Below are 17,185 nucleotides of genomic sequence, written 5' to 3' on the forward strand. Positions count from 1 at the left end.
TCTTTCCATCATCATAATACTTTGTTATAAATTAATTTTACAAAGTTATGATAAGTTTTAGTAAGCTCGTTTGCATATATTTTCACTTATAATGTAAATATTTTTATAATATTACCCATTCGTCTTGATTTATGAAGAATCGACGGAAACGTTTATGGTAAAGAAAAAGTATAAAAAAATAACATTTTTTGTCTGACCTTCTCGAGTGTATGTAAAACAACTCACTAAAGTTTCAGGAACGAATACATAGCAAACATCGACGAAGTAAAATAATTGTATTTTTTTTTTTAAAGTTTCAGCTCATCCGGTTGAGTGATACTGCTTTAAAAATATATATAAATTATTTTGATTTATTTTAATGTGTAGGTGTTGGGAAACATTAAATATAACCTTTGCATATCGTCGTGTGGGTACTTGTAGTATTTTTAATTTGACATTTCATGAATTCAAGGCTAAATTTTATTTTTAGGGACTTAACCTACATATGAATCATTTTTCTAAAAATAATCTGTACTATGTAATTCCGTACTGACGTCAGACGAGTCACTTCAAGATGTTATCAAATGTATTTTTTATTTGACTGCATTCTTGGTCTAGTAAATACATTTTCAGCTCCAGATACCCAATTTCGGGTTCAATTCCAAGGTCAAGGTAAAAGGTTTTTATCTACAGACAAAAGGGACATAATATCTAAGTTCCCAAGGTTAGTGCCACATTAGCGATGTAAGGAATGATTAATATTTCTTACAACGCTATTGTCTATGGGCGGCGGTGACCGCTTACCATCCGGTGGCCCATTTGCTCGGCCACATACCTCTATCATAAAACAAATACAGGTATATACAATTTAAATATTTTATTTCATATAACTTTACATACTAAATTATGAATGTATTACATAACATAACTAGTCTGTAACATGTTATTAAACATTGGTTAAAGTCAAACAATGGTAACAAACGGACGAACACGTTTGGTTTTATTTCAAACAATGTAAAAATTTCAAATTTACTTGGTGGTAGGACTTTGTGCAAGCCCTGGGTAGGTACCACCCACTATTCTACCGTCAAACAGCAGTACTCAGTATTGTTGTGTTCCGGTTTGAGTGAGTGAGCCAGTGTAACTACAGGCACAAGGGACGTAACATCTCAGTTCCCAAGGTTGGTGGCGCATTGGTTATGTAAGGAATGGTTAATATTTCTTACAGCGCCATTGTCTGTGGGCGGTGGTGGCCACTTGCTATCAGGTGACCCATTTGCTCGTCCGCCTACCGATATCATAATATATATATATATATATATAATAAAATAATGACTATATTTTAATTAATACGCATTTACAAAACGAACGGGTTTATTAACAAGTAAACAATTGTATTCAATTCAAATAAATCTTGATTCATGAATAATTTGTATGAAATTCGTTACTCGTATTTAATATATTATTGTTAATAAAGTAAAATCATCATTATCACGCTCATTCAGCCAATGGGGGGTCAGACTGGCCAATCATATTCCAAGGAGCGAGAAAAACAACTGACAACAACCAATCACATGCGGAATATTTCCTCGTGTTTATAATTAATCTCGTGCCTGACGGTGAAGGAAAACATAGCGAGGAAACCTGCATGTGTCTAATTTCAACGAAATTCTGCCACATGTGAATCCACCACCCCGCATTGGAGCAACGTAGTGGAATATGCTCCTAACCTTCTCCTCAATTTAGAAAATTCACTTAATGTTACTATATCAAAACAGTAACTTGCAATAACAGTAAAAATATTGGAGACATAACATTTGAATTAATATTTTACGTAATACTTTTAAGATAGTTCTTTTGACAAAAAATACAGCGTAATTTCGAAATGGTCTTGATATCGACTCGACTCCGTTAAGAATATTCTCCCTATAATTTGGTAAAAGGAATGATGAAAGATTTTTTTTTACATCACTGAATAGACAAATTGAATTGGTAGCATTTTCTACTAAAATTCTTTTTATTTTTTTGTCAGCATATCTGTTAGCTACCGTTATCAGATGACCTCGATTGTAGCTGTCTCGCTCTTCCATATGTATAATGATAAAGATAGAGAAATTCAATCGACTATAGGAGATTTCATTTAGATTATGATCAGTGCAACGATTCTGCTGCGTTTTTTCGCTTGATTCGTTCGCTTCATTCGAATTTTTCTTATTGGATTTACTTTCCGATTCGATGCTTCATGATTGAGTATTGTAAACACAGTTACATTTTGAAATACAAACATTTAAATGATACTATAAAAATAAATGTGTTATTTCAAAGAGATTCTTTAAAACATTTTTTTAGAAAGAAATTAGAAGTCGATATTGTGTTTATTATTTTAAATATACCGTTAAATGTCTATTTGTATATCAGACTTACAAATATATTATGATTCTAGTAATCTATTACTGGAGGTTTTTTTTTTTTTTATGTTAGAGGTGGCAAACGAGCAGGAGGCTCACCTGATGGAAAGTGACTACCACCGCCCATGGACATCTGCAACACCGGGGGGCTTGCAAGTGCGTTGCCGGCCTTTCAGGAAAGAGTACGCTCTTTTCTTGAAGGTTCCTAAGTCGTATCGGTTCGGAAAAACCGCCGTCGAAAGCTGGTTCCACAGAGTGGTTGTGCGAGGCAGAAAGTGTCTTAAAAATCGCGCTGTTGTGGATTTTCGGACATCTAGGTGGTCTGGGAAAGTATTAGTGATTATATTTTTCTACCAAGAAATCATTATTAAAAGTAAGAGTTTGGTAGAAAGCAGTGCTTTTGTTTTTTGGATAACACAAAACGTTCGCTAGTCCTGAGTGATGGATTGCAGTCCTATCTAAGTGATAATGTAAGTGTGAACGGAATAAAATTAAGCACCTCGTACTTATTCATTCGCACACTCTTGTGCAACATCGTAATTCAATAGAAGGATCTCATCGAATCCAATAAAAAATAATATTTTAGAGTTCAAGTTTTTTTTTTATCCAATTTAAAAAAAGGCGGTTATTTATAAATCTAAATAGAGAATCGCTCTACAAAAAAAAAAAAAAATAACAGAAGCGAGCCAACTATTTTTTTTCAATTTAAACTACATCCACTTTTAAAGACGCCCGTGCCTTATTTATTTTTTTAGTTTTAGTTAGTTGAGGCGGCTTACAATTTTTCTTATTTACTATATATCAGCAGATCTTTGTTGAACTTGGAAGTCGTCGACCTTTTAGAAAGACGTGACTCACACTACTCTGTTTTTTTCTTTAAATATTATATGACAAGTCAACTTTATAATCTTTGTGTGTGTGGCAGCCACTCTTGACACTCTTCAAACGTCACACTACTGTACATACTAGTGTGCGTGTAGCTTTAACGCATATCTCGAAATACAAATAACCAAAGCAAACGTATTTACATATTAATCGCTAAAACCTTAAACCTTCTAGGATCAGCATATATGACTCTTTACAAACGACTTACAGAGTAGAATGAAAGGCGAAATCCCAAATAGTAGCTTGTATTGTTTCATACTATATAGGTAACAAACTTTTCAAAACTACGTACTCCGAATGTTTTAGCACTTTCAAAGATCTTGGCCTTTGAGACTCCTTTACATGTACAGAACAATCCAATTAGCCGCGAAGCTACGGTATGAGTACGTCACTATATATATTCTGCATATTTCGTTGTAATCATAGAACAATAAAAAAGCTAATCCATCATTGATTATTTAATAAAACTATGCGGATTAATTGCCTTTTGCTACTCATTGATCTTAAGTAAAGTAGTAAATAAATTATTAGTCTGTGAATGTAAAACAGTGCATAAGTTCTGTGCAAGCCCGCCCAGATACGTACGACACAATAATCATATTCTACGGCAGTAGACTATATAAATAAAGCAGTAATACTTAGTACTGTTGTGCTCCGGTTTGAATGATCAGTGAGCCATTGTAACTACAGGCACAAGATAACATCTTAGTTCCCAAGATTGGTGGTGTATTGGTTAAATAAAATTCCATACGGCCAGTGTCTATAGCCAGCTGTGACCACTCATCACCAGGTCATTAGCCAAACAGTACCGACGCCATGAAATATTAATAGAAATAATATTATTTTTATTTAATTTTTTGTAAGTTTAAACTTTTATTATACTAAAATAAACTGCAATGGAATTATTCAGGGAGCTTAAACGGTAGAACAAAACGCGAGCAATAAAGATGGAATGTACATTTTCAGCGGTTGGGCATCGATGTCTCTATGGCTTGCTCCACGGTTATCGATTTCATAAAATAATTATATGAACAATTTAACAGCGCTTCAACTCATATAAGTTACAAAGTTACCGCCTCAGTTAACGATACCCAACTATTTATCGAATCAAAAGACACTCGAGTACTTTCATTAAGAAAGTTTAACGATAATTATTATTTATTTTATTCTAGAACTTTATCATTGGTAATAAGATATTGATTTGTATATTTCTGAACTTCATTAATTTGTCTCTTGAATGGGAATTGCTTTGAGTGAATCTTAGTTCTTTTTAATTCTAAAATGATATATTTATAATAACGCTGACTTCGTACGAGTGAAATGAGATATATTTTTATTTGATAAAATTCAGGAATCATTTTCCAAAAATCACGTACTCAATAAAACAAACATAAAAATATCATCACGACAATCCAGCCGCTTAGTAGGAGTTAAGTAATAAACACACGAATAGAATAATTATATATACGTATAAAGATCAATTTTCCCGCAGATGCTTAAAAGTGAGCCTCGATGAAGTTCTTTTATGTGACGTCACATGCTAATCGACCAATGAGTCTACCTGTTCTAAGTTGATGTTGAACTTTATATGTATAATGTTTCAATGTTACTTCTAAGTAAAGAACGTGTGAACGTGTTCTAAGTAAACAAGCAATTGATACAATTAGAAGATTTAGTTAGAAGCGCGGTACAGCTAGTTAACGTACTACTAATTAATATGATATATCTACACCATGATAACAAACATCAAGATGAACAAACTATTCTATTATGATATGTAGAATAACAGATCACTTTGAATCCACTTTAATGATATCTATAGATAGATTTTACATAATATAATTTAATATATATGTATAAATATAACCTGCTTTATTAATGAATTTAAATTTCATATCAGAAATATATTATTATATAGTTTGTATGTAATATTAGTACATGCGTTACTCTGGCAATCCGTTAAATAAAGTTACATTATGATTTCAGGAAAGATATTTAATTATCTCTATCTTCTAAATCGACTCACATAAACAGCCTTATCGGTAAATGAAGGAAATCAGTGTCACTGAAAACGTTACCTAGTTACCTTAGACCAAACAATATCAGCCAAGTAAATCCGAGACGACGTCACCACAAGGGACCGACGCAGCGACCGAGATCAAACCACATAGACTCTGACCCCACGACCAGTCATTAAGAACCCGCTGGAGTATTATCAGTACAGCGCTCTAACAATGCCGCAAAATTTTACTTACTATAATCAGTTAGCTCTAGTTGCAGTATAACTTCACCAGATCAATGAATGCGTGAACATTTTTAAAACGCTATTCTTATTAAAATAAGTTTTTAGTATGACCTCTTTATGAACTTCCGTTTGTAGTTCGGCATAGTTAATGTTGAGTTATAATTTAATGGACTATGCGAATATAAGTCTACCTGTCACGTGTATTTATGCATAAATATAAATTATATACTAACATATACGCCAATTCTTATTGATACCTTAATACGGATCGATGATAATCTTGAAATGAAATACCTTTTTAGATGATAACAGTTGGGTAGGTACCAACCACTCATCAAATATTTTACCGACAAATACTCAGTACTGTGGTTTTCCGGTTGGAAGGGTGAGTGAATCAATTTAATTTCAAGCGAAAGGGATATAATATCTTAGTTCCCAAGATCGGTGGCTCGTTGGTAATGTAAATAACATTACTACTTCTTAGATACCAATGTTTTTGGGCAGTTGTGACCACTTACCATCAGACAGTCCATTAGACCTATCAATGTTATAATATATATGTATATAGTAACCTGAGGTAAATGCGTCTTTTGATGCAATCGTAGAAAAACAACACTTTATAACTACCACTTTTTGTTTATATGAACAATGTCTAATTTAAGTCACTAAAGGAGTGTATGGTTTTAAAATGTTGTGCTTCTATTTCATCATCAAAAGACGAATTAGACGCATTTACCTCAGGTGACTATATATACATATTTATATGTATGTATGTACTGGCATACGTTAGCCCTGGTTGTAGGATTAGTTTTAGGAGTATATTCTTTGGGGTTGAAAAAAATTAATCAGTGAGAAGGTTCGAGAAATCACTACCGAGCTACATCACCTAGTATCATCACTGATAAGGGTCACTGTATCACCAAGACTCATAATTCTCTTTTGTCCATCACTAATATCACAGCAAGTCTCCGAGCACCTTCACTTATATTATTGGCTTTAACCACAATGACATTCGGCACAGTGTTCCCAGTATTTATCGAGAAAAAAATGCCTCTAAATATGTCACTTACTGACATATTTTTTCTCTTTATAGGCTTTACAAGACTATTAAATAAACTATTATCAGTAAATAATATTAAAAAAATATATATAGAATGGTTATTATTACATTATATATAATGTAAAACATTCTATTGTGTTCATATATTTCCCGGGTATATTATTTAACTACAGTAAAAAAGGTACAGCCATTTGTTCAAAACAGCACCACTACCGAACAATATTGTTACAGCCGCATCGTATAAAAAGGGACTAATTCCGTTTCTTATACATAAAAGAAGTTATTAAAGCGATAAAACACTTAACAGGGACCGGAAAGTAGACCTAACTAAATATACCTTAATACTTTAAGGATTAGCCGTTCTATCTGGAACGTCGCTGGAGGCTTGGTTAGTGTAGATAACAATCTCGTGAGTGAAGCGCTTATCTCGTCGATAAAATCGTTATAGTAAATCTTTATAGCAGTAACCTACATCGATACTTGATATAGTTACAGTTACTGAGGCCCCGCACTAATATTGCTCTTCCTAAAACAATAGTAAATTTAGACTAGATATATATGAATATGACCAACAGCTGGACAAGCCTTATCTCATTTTGGGGAGAAGATTTAAAGCTAATTCACCCACGCAGCTTTGACGCGGTTCGTTAAATTCACAAACGGTAGATTTTTCATCCAACTAAAATAGATTCGGTCGTCGTTTTTCTTCAACGTCAAACATGAGATGTCTTACAAACACAGACATAAGAAGATTCAATGGTCCTTGTCGGTAGTTGAATAAGCTCTGATCTTTAACAGAAATCGAGGTCTCTGTCCGTTAGTAGATTTGCTGACTGGTTCTTGAACTTCAGTTTTTTTTTAATGGGAAAAAAACATAACGTTTGGTTTCGAAACGCATTTAATAAATAAATATTGGACAACATCACATACATTACTCTGATCCCAATGTAAGTAGCTAAAGCACTTGTGTTATGGAAAATCAGAAGTAACGACGGTACCACAAACACCCAGACCCAAGACAACATAGAAAACTAAATTCTTTCTACATCGACTCGGCCGGGAATCGAACCCGGGACCTCGGAGTGGCGTACCCATGAAAACCGGTGTACACACTACTCGACCACGGAGGATTTATAAATCAAGATCAAATAAAAATGTTTGTACCAGGCACGGGGTCGTACGAATACGTTACATCTATTTTTCCCCATCTTTTCCCTAACATGAATTAAACATTAGCGTCCGGCAATACTTTGTACGGTAAGTTGTTTTCGTGACCTTCAATCCGAAACTAAGATTTTCTTCCCTTATTCAAGCTGAAACGCTTTAACGGACAATTAAACATGTTTTGTTTTCTACTCAAATACTTCAAAGGATTCTTTTGTATAAATACAAAGTTCTGTTCAAATGAATTTCGTTTGGGATGGATTGCATTATATAACAATGGAAGCACAGCTACGTTTCGTGTTACTTTTGGTATTAGAAGAACAGAACAACCAAAAAATATAATTTATTCACAAAGACTATTAACACTCATTAAAGATTTTTTAAAATTTATATTTTATATAAATTCCACGTGACGATTCAAAATTGGTTTTGAGCTTGTTTGATTAAATCGTATTTTGTGTTTGGTGTTTTACGTTTATAGTCATTTTTTTTTCTAAATATAGCCATATTTAGCTTTACATATAATAACTCACAGATTCATATACAGATAGATAAATTAGTCAATTATTTATTTAAAACGGACTTATTTTTAAACTAAATCTTATCCTACTAAAAAAATATTGCATTTGTAGACACGACCTATTTCTATTAATTTACAATTCTAAATTTCAATAATTTAAGTTTTTTTTTTTAATTTGTGTGGTGAGTGATCAATACCGCCCAGAGATATTGGTATTATAAAAAACATTAACCATACTTTCAATCGCCAATGCGCGATCAACCTTAGGTACTAAGATGTTATGGCCCTCGTGCTCACTCACCCTTCAAACCAAAACACATAAATAATAAGTATTACTCTTCGGTGGTAGTATATAGGAATAATAAACTAATCTAAAACGTATACGAAATTAATTATACAATACTAATAATAATTTATTCACTGAAAACATTAATATTAAAAACCATATTTTGATTAATAAATATTAGTAATCTTTTATCAGTATTGCTTTCTAAGTGATATAACATGGATATAGTGATATTCCATTAGCTAACTGAAACTACGTCAGTTAAGTCAACCGTAACTGGTAGACTAGTATACTAATTAAGTGTAGTTAGCATGTTACTTGTGATGCTTTAATGTATTGTCAGTTGTTATGTACATTTTATCGACTATTGTTGGTTATTAGTGGTTACATATATGGCTGCAAAACTCGAGGTCCTCAAAGCCCAGATCAGGCCTTTAAAAAAATTTTGGTTTTTTTTTTGGGAAAATTCGAAATACACTCCTGTGTCGACGAAAGCACATAAACCGTTGGGTCAGCGACTAAACTCTTTCCAGTCGTATTCATCGTCGTGAATTTCTATATAGTCTTCCATATGATTGATTGGTCGTAGCTGAAATTGATCAGGAAAACACCATCATCATACAGAGACAAATAAAATCTCTGAAACTTGATCAAATCAAAATATATTCCAGAATAATCGTTTTATACGAGATTAAATTAAATTTCAAATTTCCATCAGGTTCCCAATATAGATACTTCTGAAAAGGACAAGAAAATGTTACACTTATCCAACACTTAAAAATGTTTTTTTGTAAGTTTATTCAGATGTTGATTTTTTTCTTTTTGTGACGAACATTTTTCGAAATTTAATTCTAGTTGCATTCGATATTTTGTTTATTCTTACAGACTGTTATGAACAGTATTGTCCAATTTTTAAGTGATAATGCAACAATATAAAAATAAGCCTAAATTTGTTCCGGTTTTTCGTATATATTTTGAGCCATGCAATTACCTGATTGGAGATTACATATATGAAAGTGTGGAGTTAGCTTTTGTTGATTTCAATACAGGATAGAATGTAACGATTGAATTATTTTATATATTATGTAACTTAAAGATGGATTATAAATAAATAAACATTGGACAACATCACATACATTACTCTGATCCCAATGTAAGTAGCTAAAGCATTTGTGTTATGAAAATCAGAAGTAACGACGGTACCACAAACACCCAAACACAAGACAACATAGAAAACTAATGAACTTTTTCTACATCGACTCGGCCGGGAATCGAACCGAGGACCTCGGAGTGGCGTGCCCATGCCCACGGAGTTTGTCAGATTATTTATAATCAAATAAAATAATTTTTATTCAAGTAAACTTCACAATGAAGCGTTTCCGAATCGTCGATATTTAAATACTACCATTTTCATTCTAATTATAAGTAAAGATGCTTTGCAGATTTAATACTAAGTAGATTTTAGCAAATTGATTACTCATTTATACGGATCGTAAGACACTATGAAATAATTATTCATAATCTTGTATCCTGCACGGAAACGGAATTCAAAATATTACTTATATATAACTGTAGCGTCGACTTATATGTTAACCGATGTTTTTGTCTATGATTAAAATGTTACAATAAATTTAAAAAAAAAGTATGAAAGATATGATATATCAAGTTTCAATATATTATAATAATAGCTGTAAATAAAAATATTGTAGTTTAATAGATAATATTTAATCGATTATTCAAAAACAACAATAACACACACAACATTACGATAACATCTAAAGTTTTAGGAAATGTCGTGTTTATTCACGGAGAAGATAAGACCCATTCCTTGAGGGTTATAGAGCGAAGTTATAGTTTGAACCAACAAAAACGAACAACAGTAACATAAATATATATGATAATCTTAACCTTGACCGACATTATTATACCATATACCTAAATATACATGTATATAAATACATGTATATTTACATAAGTATACTAATGGTTGAAATAAGTATTATTATTCTTGTTTCGTGTAGAACTTATTATTTATTTGACAGCTAAATAGAGAAGCAGAAAATAGAAAAATCTGTAGTCTTCATTCTGATATTTTGGGTTTTTAGATGTTAATTAAATTAAATATAGAAAAGATCAGGTTTTCCAATATTATAACAATTGTATGAAACCTTAATATTTTAGCTCAAAGGTAGATAATATGACATCATTATTGTTATAAGCGTCTCGTGTTATGCGAGTTGTCGTAGCGCTACGTTAACTTTTGTGCGGTCCACTAGTTTTTCAATCTGCTACGAAACATAGTTATGATTTCTATTTAAGATTGTTTTTAAAAATATATTATTAGTGCTTTCGTAACGTGTTTTTATTTTATAAGTGAATGTGATCGATTGTTTTTTGTTTGTCTTTAATTCAAAGGTAGAGTTGATTAAATAACATAGAGGGTATTTGGCTTTGTACTGCACAAACAGCAGTACCATCACACTATAAGAGAAAGATTAGGGGCTTATTCAAAACCATACTTATATTATATATATATGTATGGAAGTGAGCAGCTTACTTCAAGATATTTTCATTCATCATAGAGCACGAGATAAATAATCTCTAAAGGGATTTGAACTCGCAATGCCACGAAGAAAATCATACGTTCTGTTCATTGCGCCGCGCATTATAATTATTCCTTTTTTTATTAAACAATTTCTAGAATACATTTTGTTTTATCTTGTTTACTTAAAAGTGACAGCAGGAAATATTTATGTTGACCTAAATCCTACATTAGTATAATAAGTTCACCTTGACCCGAGCGCTGTAGATCAGAATAAAGGTCAGATGACTGTGAGCGTGCAAAAAATACTCTCATTTTTATCGGATTAAATTGTTTTTCAGACGACTGGTTTTTTGCACCCTTAGTTTAATCATTAAGATTTTTTCTTTATTCGCATTTCACCTTGGATTAAAAGAAAAACTCGATTCACGTAAGACATTTACGGATACACTGTAAGATGATTTATTATTACTTTTTATAATTACTTATATGTTCAACTAAGAAGTATTCTTTTATCAGTGTATTGATTATCTACTGATTATAAACTATTGGACGTCACTCTAAATTTAATATCAAGTATTAGACTATTTGACTACCTTGTCGGTCTAGCTACTGGATATAAAGCTTCTGAAGTCAAGAGTTCAAGCCCGGTCTGGTCGACAGAAAGTTTGTTTGTTTATCTGTCAGTGTTTGTTTGTTGAATCTTATAAATATCTGATTTTGTTGTTGACTGTACAATTTATCTTTGATAGTTATTATTAATTGCTTACTTAAATGCATGCACCAGCTGTGCATTTGAGTAATAATATTTCTGGAAATTTATTGATATATTTATATTATTCATTTTATATGTCTTTTTTAACAACTGTTTAACTAACTTACTGTGGTCATTGCTGTATAGTATTATTATTTTCTAAACAAATATTCACAGACGAATATTCCAAGTTCAACTGTGGTGTATCTCATTTTTATTTCTATTAACCGTTACAAATGTCATAAATCGATCACTAATAATAAAATGAGTATGAAAAAAGCTACACTTCGTTGTCAAATAACACACTGAACTGTATTTGAGGAGCCTATCATAATTTCTTGGAGTTTAGGTGGTAGGGTTTACCCACCAGCAATACTAAATATTGTTGTGTTCTTGTATTAAGGCTGAGGGAACCGTTGTAATCTCAAAATTACATAATATATAAACTAAATAAAATGTAGTATATAATGTCCCGTAATAAAAAATAAAACGAAAACGAAATCCAGTAGAGAATATCTTAATGTCTTGTCTGCTATTTTTTTTTTTTAATAAACTCGTTAAATTCGTATCTATGCCATCTTCAATATTTACTTTATAAGACACGAATCGCATTACAATTATATTTTATAAGTATCAAGTACAACCGACACGTTATACAGATTTTAATAATGGAGTGAATAGTTTAAACGTCAATCGCATTACGTAACACACAGATTTGCGTTCAATAGATTTCTGTACGATCATTATCGGATCGTTTGCTTTACCGTTATTAATGGATGGTATTACAGTCAATTAACCAGTGATCTGATAATACCGTGAATATCCGAAAATCTCTTATGTAATTCGTATATAATAGTGTTATAAATGTATGTATTTACGCTATTAATTGTGATGATATAATTTTCCGAATTATCATATAATTTTATCGTATAATCGAAATATTGAACTTCGATAGCACCTTTGTGATGTAAATGTCGAAGGTTTGAAGCGTCTGCTACGTAATTAAAGGGCTTTACTGCTTATAAGTTAATTAAAGAGGATTTTGTTATTCTATTTTCAAAATTTGGAACTTTTTTATTTTAATAAAGGTCGCAACCATATCGAAATCTCTCGACAGCATTTATTTTAAACAAAAAGGTCTTTTATAAAATGAATAGAATATATTATGTATTTTACGAGAGTGTAAAGAAGCGTGTTATAATATCGTTATAATTTATTGAAAATAACGAAACACTTGATTCGAGAGTCTTTAAAATAAATTTGTTTTCTTTTACTCTCGTTTGCCCCTTACTTCTTTTAAAGTGATGTTTTTTCAACTCATAGAAAAACAATCACGAAGAAAATGAAAGTCTTTTATCTTTTGGTAACTTTGAATATATTATATTTAAGATTATTCGCTTTTCTCCTTTATTATTGGTAGATAAATAGTTTAGATATTCGTTTGATTATGAATATATTACATATATCGTTAATAGAAATAGTATTAAACTGATAAAACAAAAGAAATAAGACTACGTAGTTGTTAAGTGAAATAAGGCTTCGTGTACACCGATGCAAAATAAAATATAAAAACCGCACCGCCACGCCGGTACCGCGCTGGTGCTGCTTGGCGTATAAGTCGTTAATCTCACATTGAAAAATTGTTGTAATGTTAAACCTACCCTTGAAGAGTTAATATAAGGTTTCGATTGGTGCAGCTGTGGTGATATGTATACACCTTCCTTTTCATCCAATCAATATCACCATTTTCAGTGCCGTTAAATGAAAACTTTTTTTGATATTGTAAGATTTTTTTTCATGATGTCTTTTTTTTGTAGAATGTTCAAAAAATTCAATCGAAATTTTTTCGTATCTTCAACGATCGAGGTTTGGTTGGAATTATAGATTCAATAAGAAATTAATATTTTTACTTATATTTTCGATTTATTTAATATTTACAATAAAAGTAGTTTATAAGTAAAAAAAATACTATTAATTAATAATATATGGTATTATTAATAATACATCGTTCTAAAATACTTCACAAAAATCGAGTCTAGTTTAACGTTTGCTTGAAACTACAAAGTTAAATTTAAAGGCATCCTATTCTTAAAAGATTCTTTCCACGACTGGGATAGCTGTGGTAAGAAACTTCCATTTTTTTTAGTTTACTTTTCCAAAGCTTTCAAGTTTTAGTACTATATAAAATACTTACTAGTAGAGAATAATTTTGAGATGTATCTACAAACACACTTATTAACCTTTTTCACACACCAATTCCAATAATGTGATGATTACACCTAAAAATAATTTCCGGCTCAACTAAATTACATCTATAATATATAACTTATGTATATTGGCTCAGTATTTATAGCAGAAGATGTAGCGCGCTTTGAAAATATTTTAGTTTACAATATTATGTATGATATGGGGCGCTTAAGAGTTTCATCTTATTTACGTTTAGACTATTGATGTGACTTGCGTCGATTTCTTTTTCTTGTTGATAAATAACTAGTTACCTCACCCGGCTTCGCACGAGTGCAATTTCTTTTTAGTGCGCTTATCAATAATGTGTTAATTAGGTATATTTATTCAATAACGTTTATTTATTTTTTGGTTTATATAAATATGCCATACAACAGAAACATACGATAACAGATTGTTTTGAATACTAATTTTACTTATAGAATCTATAAGAGATTATCAATTTGAGTATATCAACTGCTAAGGTCAAAATTTTACTGTCAAAGTTATGTAAGGCTACCTCCATTACCGAACAATATATTGATTGCTTGTCTGCAATATCTATATTCATCTAAATTATGCAAATTATGACGACCTTGTCGTCTTCCAAGAAGACGACAAGGTCGAAGTCCAGCGAAGATCTGCTGATGTTCAGTAAAAATATAAAATAACGCCACAATTTATAAAAATAAAATGTAAAAAAAGGCACGGGCAACTGTGAGCCCGTGGATGTTGTAAAATAAATAAATAAATAAAAAAAAAAAAAAAATTATGTAGTAAAATATAGTTATGATATATATTACATTTTAACATACATTTTTATATACATTTAAGTTAAGTAAGGTGTTAAGTAATTTAAAAAAATCTATAGTTTTTACTTATGTATAAAAGATAGAAATAGTTAATGTAAGTTTACCTCAGAAGATATATGAAATTTAGAACCTTTCTGAGGGAATTTTTATGACATACAATTTTGTACAAAATAATTATAAACTAAAATTATTTATGGTATAGTTTGGCAGACGAGCATATGGGCCACCTGATGGTAAGCGGTCACCACCGCCCATAGACAATGGCGCTGTAAGAAATATTAACCATTCCTTACATCGCCAATGCACCATCAATCTTGTGACCGAAGATGTTATATCACTTGTGTAGTTATACTGGCTCACTCACTCTTCAAATCGGAACATAACAACATTGAGTACTGTTGTTTGGCAGTAGCATATCTGATGAGTGGGTAGTACGGGCTTGCACAAAGCCCTACCACCAAGTAAAAAACCATTAATATTAAAACCACCGTCATTTAACGTTATTTCTTTTAGTGAAAACTGTATCAAAAACAAATGAGAAGTTTAGATGAAGTGAGCGGAGATACATATAGAAACAGAAAGTGATTATGTTCTATAATATTTATAGAAGAAGAAAACAATTAAATGATAACTAAGAACAATATTGTAGTTTATTTCAAGAAGCAGAATTTAAAAGGATTAAAAGCGTTGAATCCAATGTAACAAGGTACATAACTGCCCTGAATACCTAAATAACTCGTTAGTCTCGATCGATTCAACTGAAATAGGACTCATTAAAATGTAAAAGGTCTTTGATTTCTAAATCAGGTTAACATTTTGTATGAAATTTATTATCAATTTATTACTTTTAATATATAAAGTTAAATCAGTATAAAGTCATAACGCACGTCATTCATCATAACGTCATACACTGATTTTCCAGGTTATTGTCTTTAAAGAATTTAACGATTTGCTTATCTGAATTTAAGCAATATTTCGTTAGAATAAAACCGACATAAGGACGTCGATAATAAAGAAAAAAAAAGTACAACTATTTGATAAGAAACACGACCTGTTACAGAATAGTAAATTAAACGGAATAATTTTGCGGAAAGTATAAGATAGCTTTGAATAAAATGAAAAACGTCATTTTTATTATTAAGACCACGGGACCATATTATTAAGACTCAGCTGTCCGTTTGTCTATCTGTCCGTCTATCACCAGGCTATCACGAACCGTGATAGTTAGACAGTTGAAATTATCACAGATTTTGTATTGCTGTTGCCGCTATACCAACATATACTAAAAAACAGAATAAAATAATATCCAAAATTCCATACAACAAACGTTTTTATAGATAATAAAATTATACGGAACCCTTCATGCGCGAGTCCGACTCGCACTTGGCCGGTTTTTCTAAATACTGACTTTTATCCAAACTTAAATTGTCAAGAAGCAATAACCAAAATATGTGACGACATTTATGACGTCGTAGATTACAAATAATATATATTTGAATTATTGTATTTTTGTTACAGAATGCAGAAACTGCGGAATCATCAACTACCTCAAAGAAGCTAGCGTTCTTTAATTGAAGCAATAATGACTATAAATTTAAGTGCGACGAAATGTGACCAAGTTTCCCAAATGTGACTTTCACTAAATTCAGTGCCAAACAATGTTTTGCTGTAAAGAACTTAAACTACTCTACGCCACTGTTGTTCTTTTACTAGAAGCTGAATTATTGGTGAACACAGGTGCTATGGAGTCGAAGAGGTCTTCCATTCTGGTCACTCAAAATGCAGACGATCTAAAATCCTTAGAATTGTGTACGACCAGAAATCAACAAAGATTGGGCAGTGTGTTTGGGAATTTTACTCGACACCATAAAAAAGGTAATCATTTGGCATTTTAGACGTTTAAATACACCATAATATTAACAATTGTTTTAACAATTCAACATGAATATTTAAAGTATGCTGTGGTCGAAAATACATAACTACCATTATTATAATGTCGAACATTACTAATTAATAAGTAAACAGGCAATATAGCTACTGCACCTGAATAGCTTGACACAAATAAAATACAATGGCTAATGTTAATTAACTTTTAATAGTAGTGAATACGGCCCGTAATTATAAATCCAATAATTAAAAATTAACCACAGTAAAATTTTACGACCAAATGGAAACAGTTGAAACCAACAAAAGCGCTTAAAATGTTCTACAAAGAAAATTACGTTTTTGTGTAAATATGAAATATAATTATACTGAATTAATGATATACTTCTGCATACTCCATTCATATTACAATCTATCTAACAA

At 31.3% G+C, this 17,185-nt stretch overlaps 1 protein-coding gene across 1 annotated transcript in view; it reads left to right on the forward strand.

Moving 5' to 3' along the window:
* The window catches only part of LOC113401931 (uncharacterized), a 64,839-nt gene that overhangs the window by 28,166 nt on the left and 19,488 nt on the right, over positions 1 to 17,185 (forward strand). The window contains exon 2 of the mRNA XM_026642009.2: positions 16,397 to 16,753. Coding sequence (XP_026497794.1) covers positions 16,537 to 16,753 — 217 coding nt within the window. The 5' untranslated portion in view covers positions 16,397 to 16,536. The remainder of the gene's footprint in view (positions 1 to 16,396; positions 16,754 to 17,185) is intronic.

Source organism: Vanessa tameamea, chromosome 23 (genome assembly GCF_037043105.1).
Source record: "Vanessa tameamea isolate UH-Manoa-2023 chromosome 23, ilVanTame1 primary haplotype, whole genome shotgun sequence".
Lineage (NCBI taxonomy): Eukaryota > Metazoa > Arthropoda > Insecta > Lepidoptera > Nymphalidae > Vanessa > Vanessa tameamea.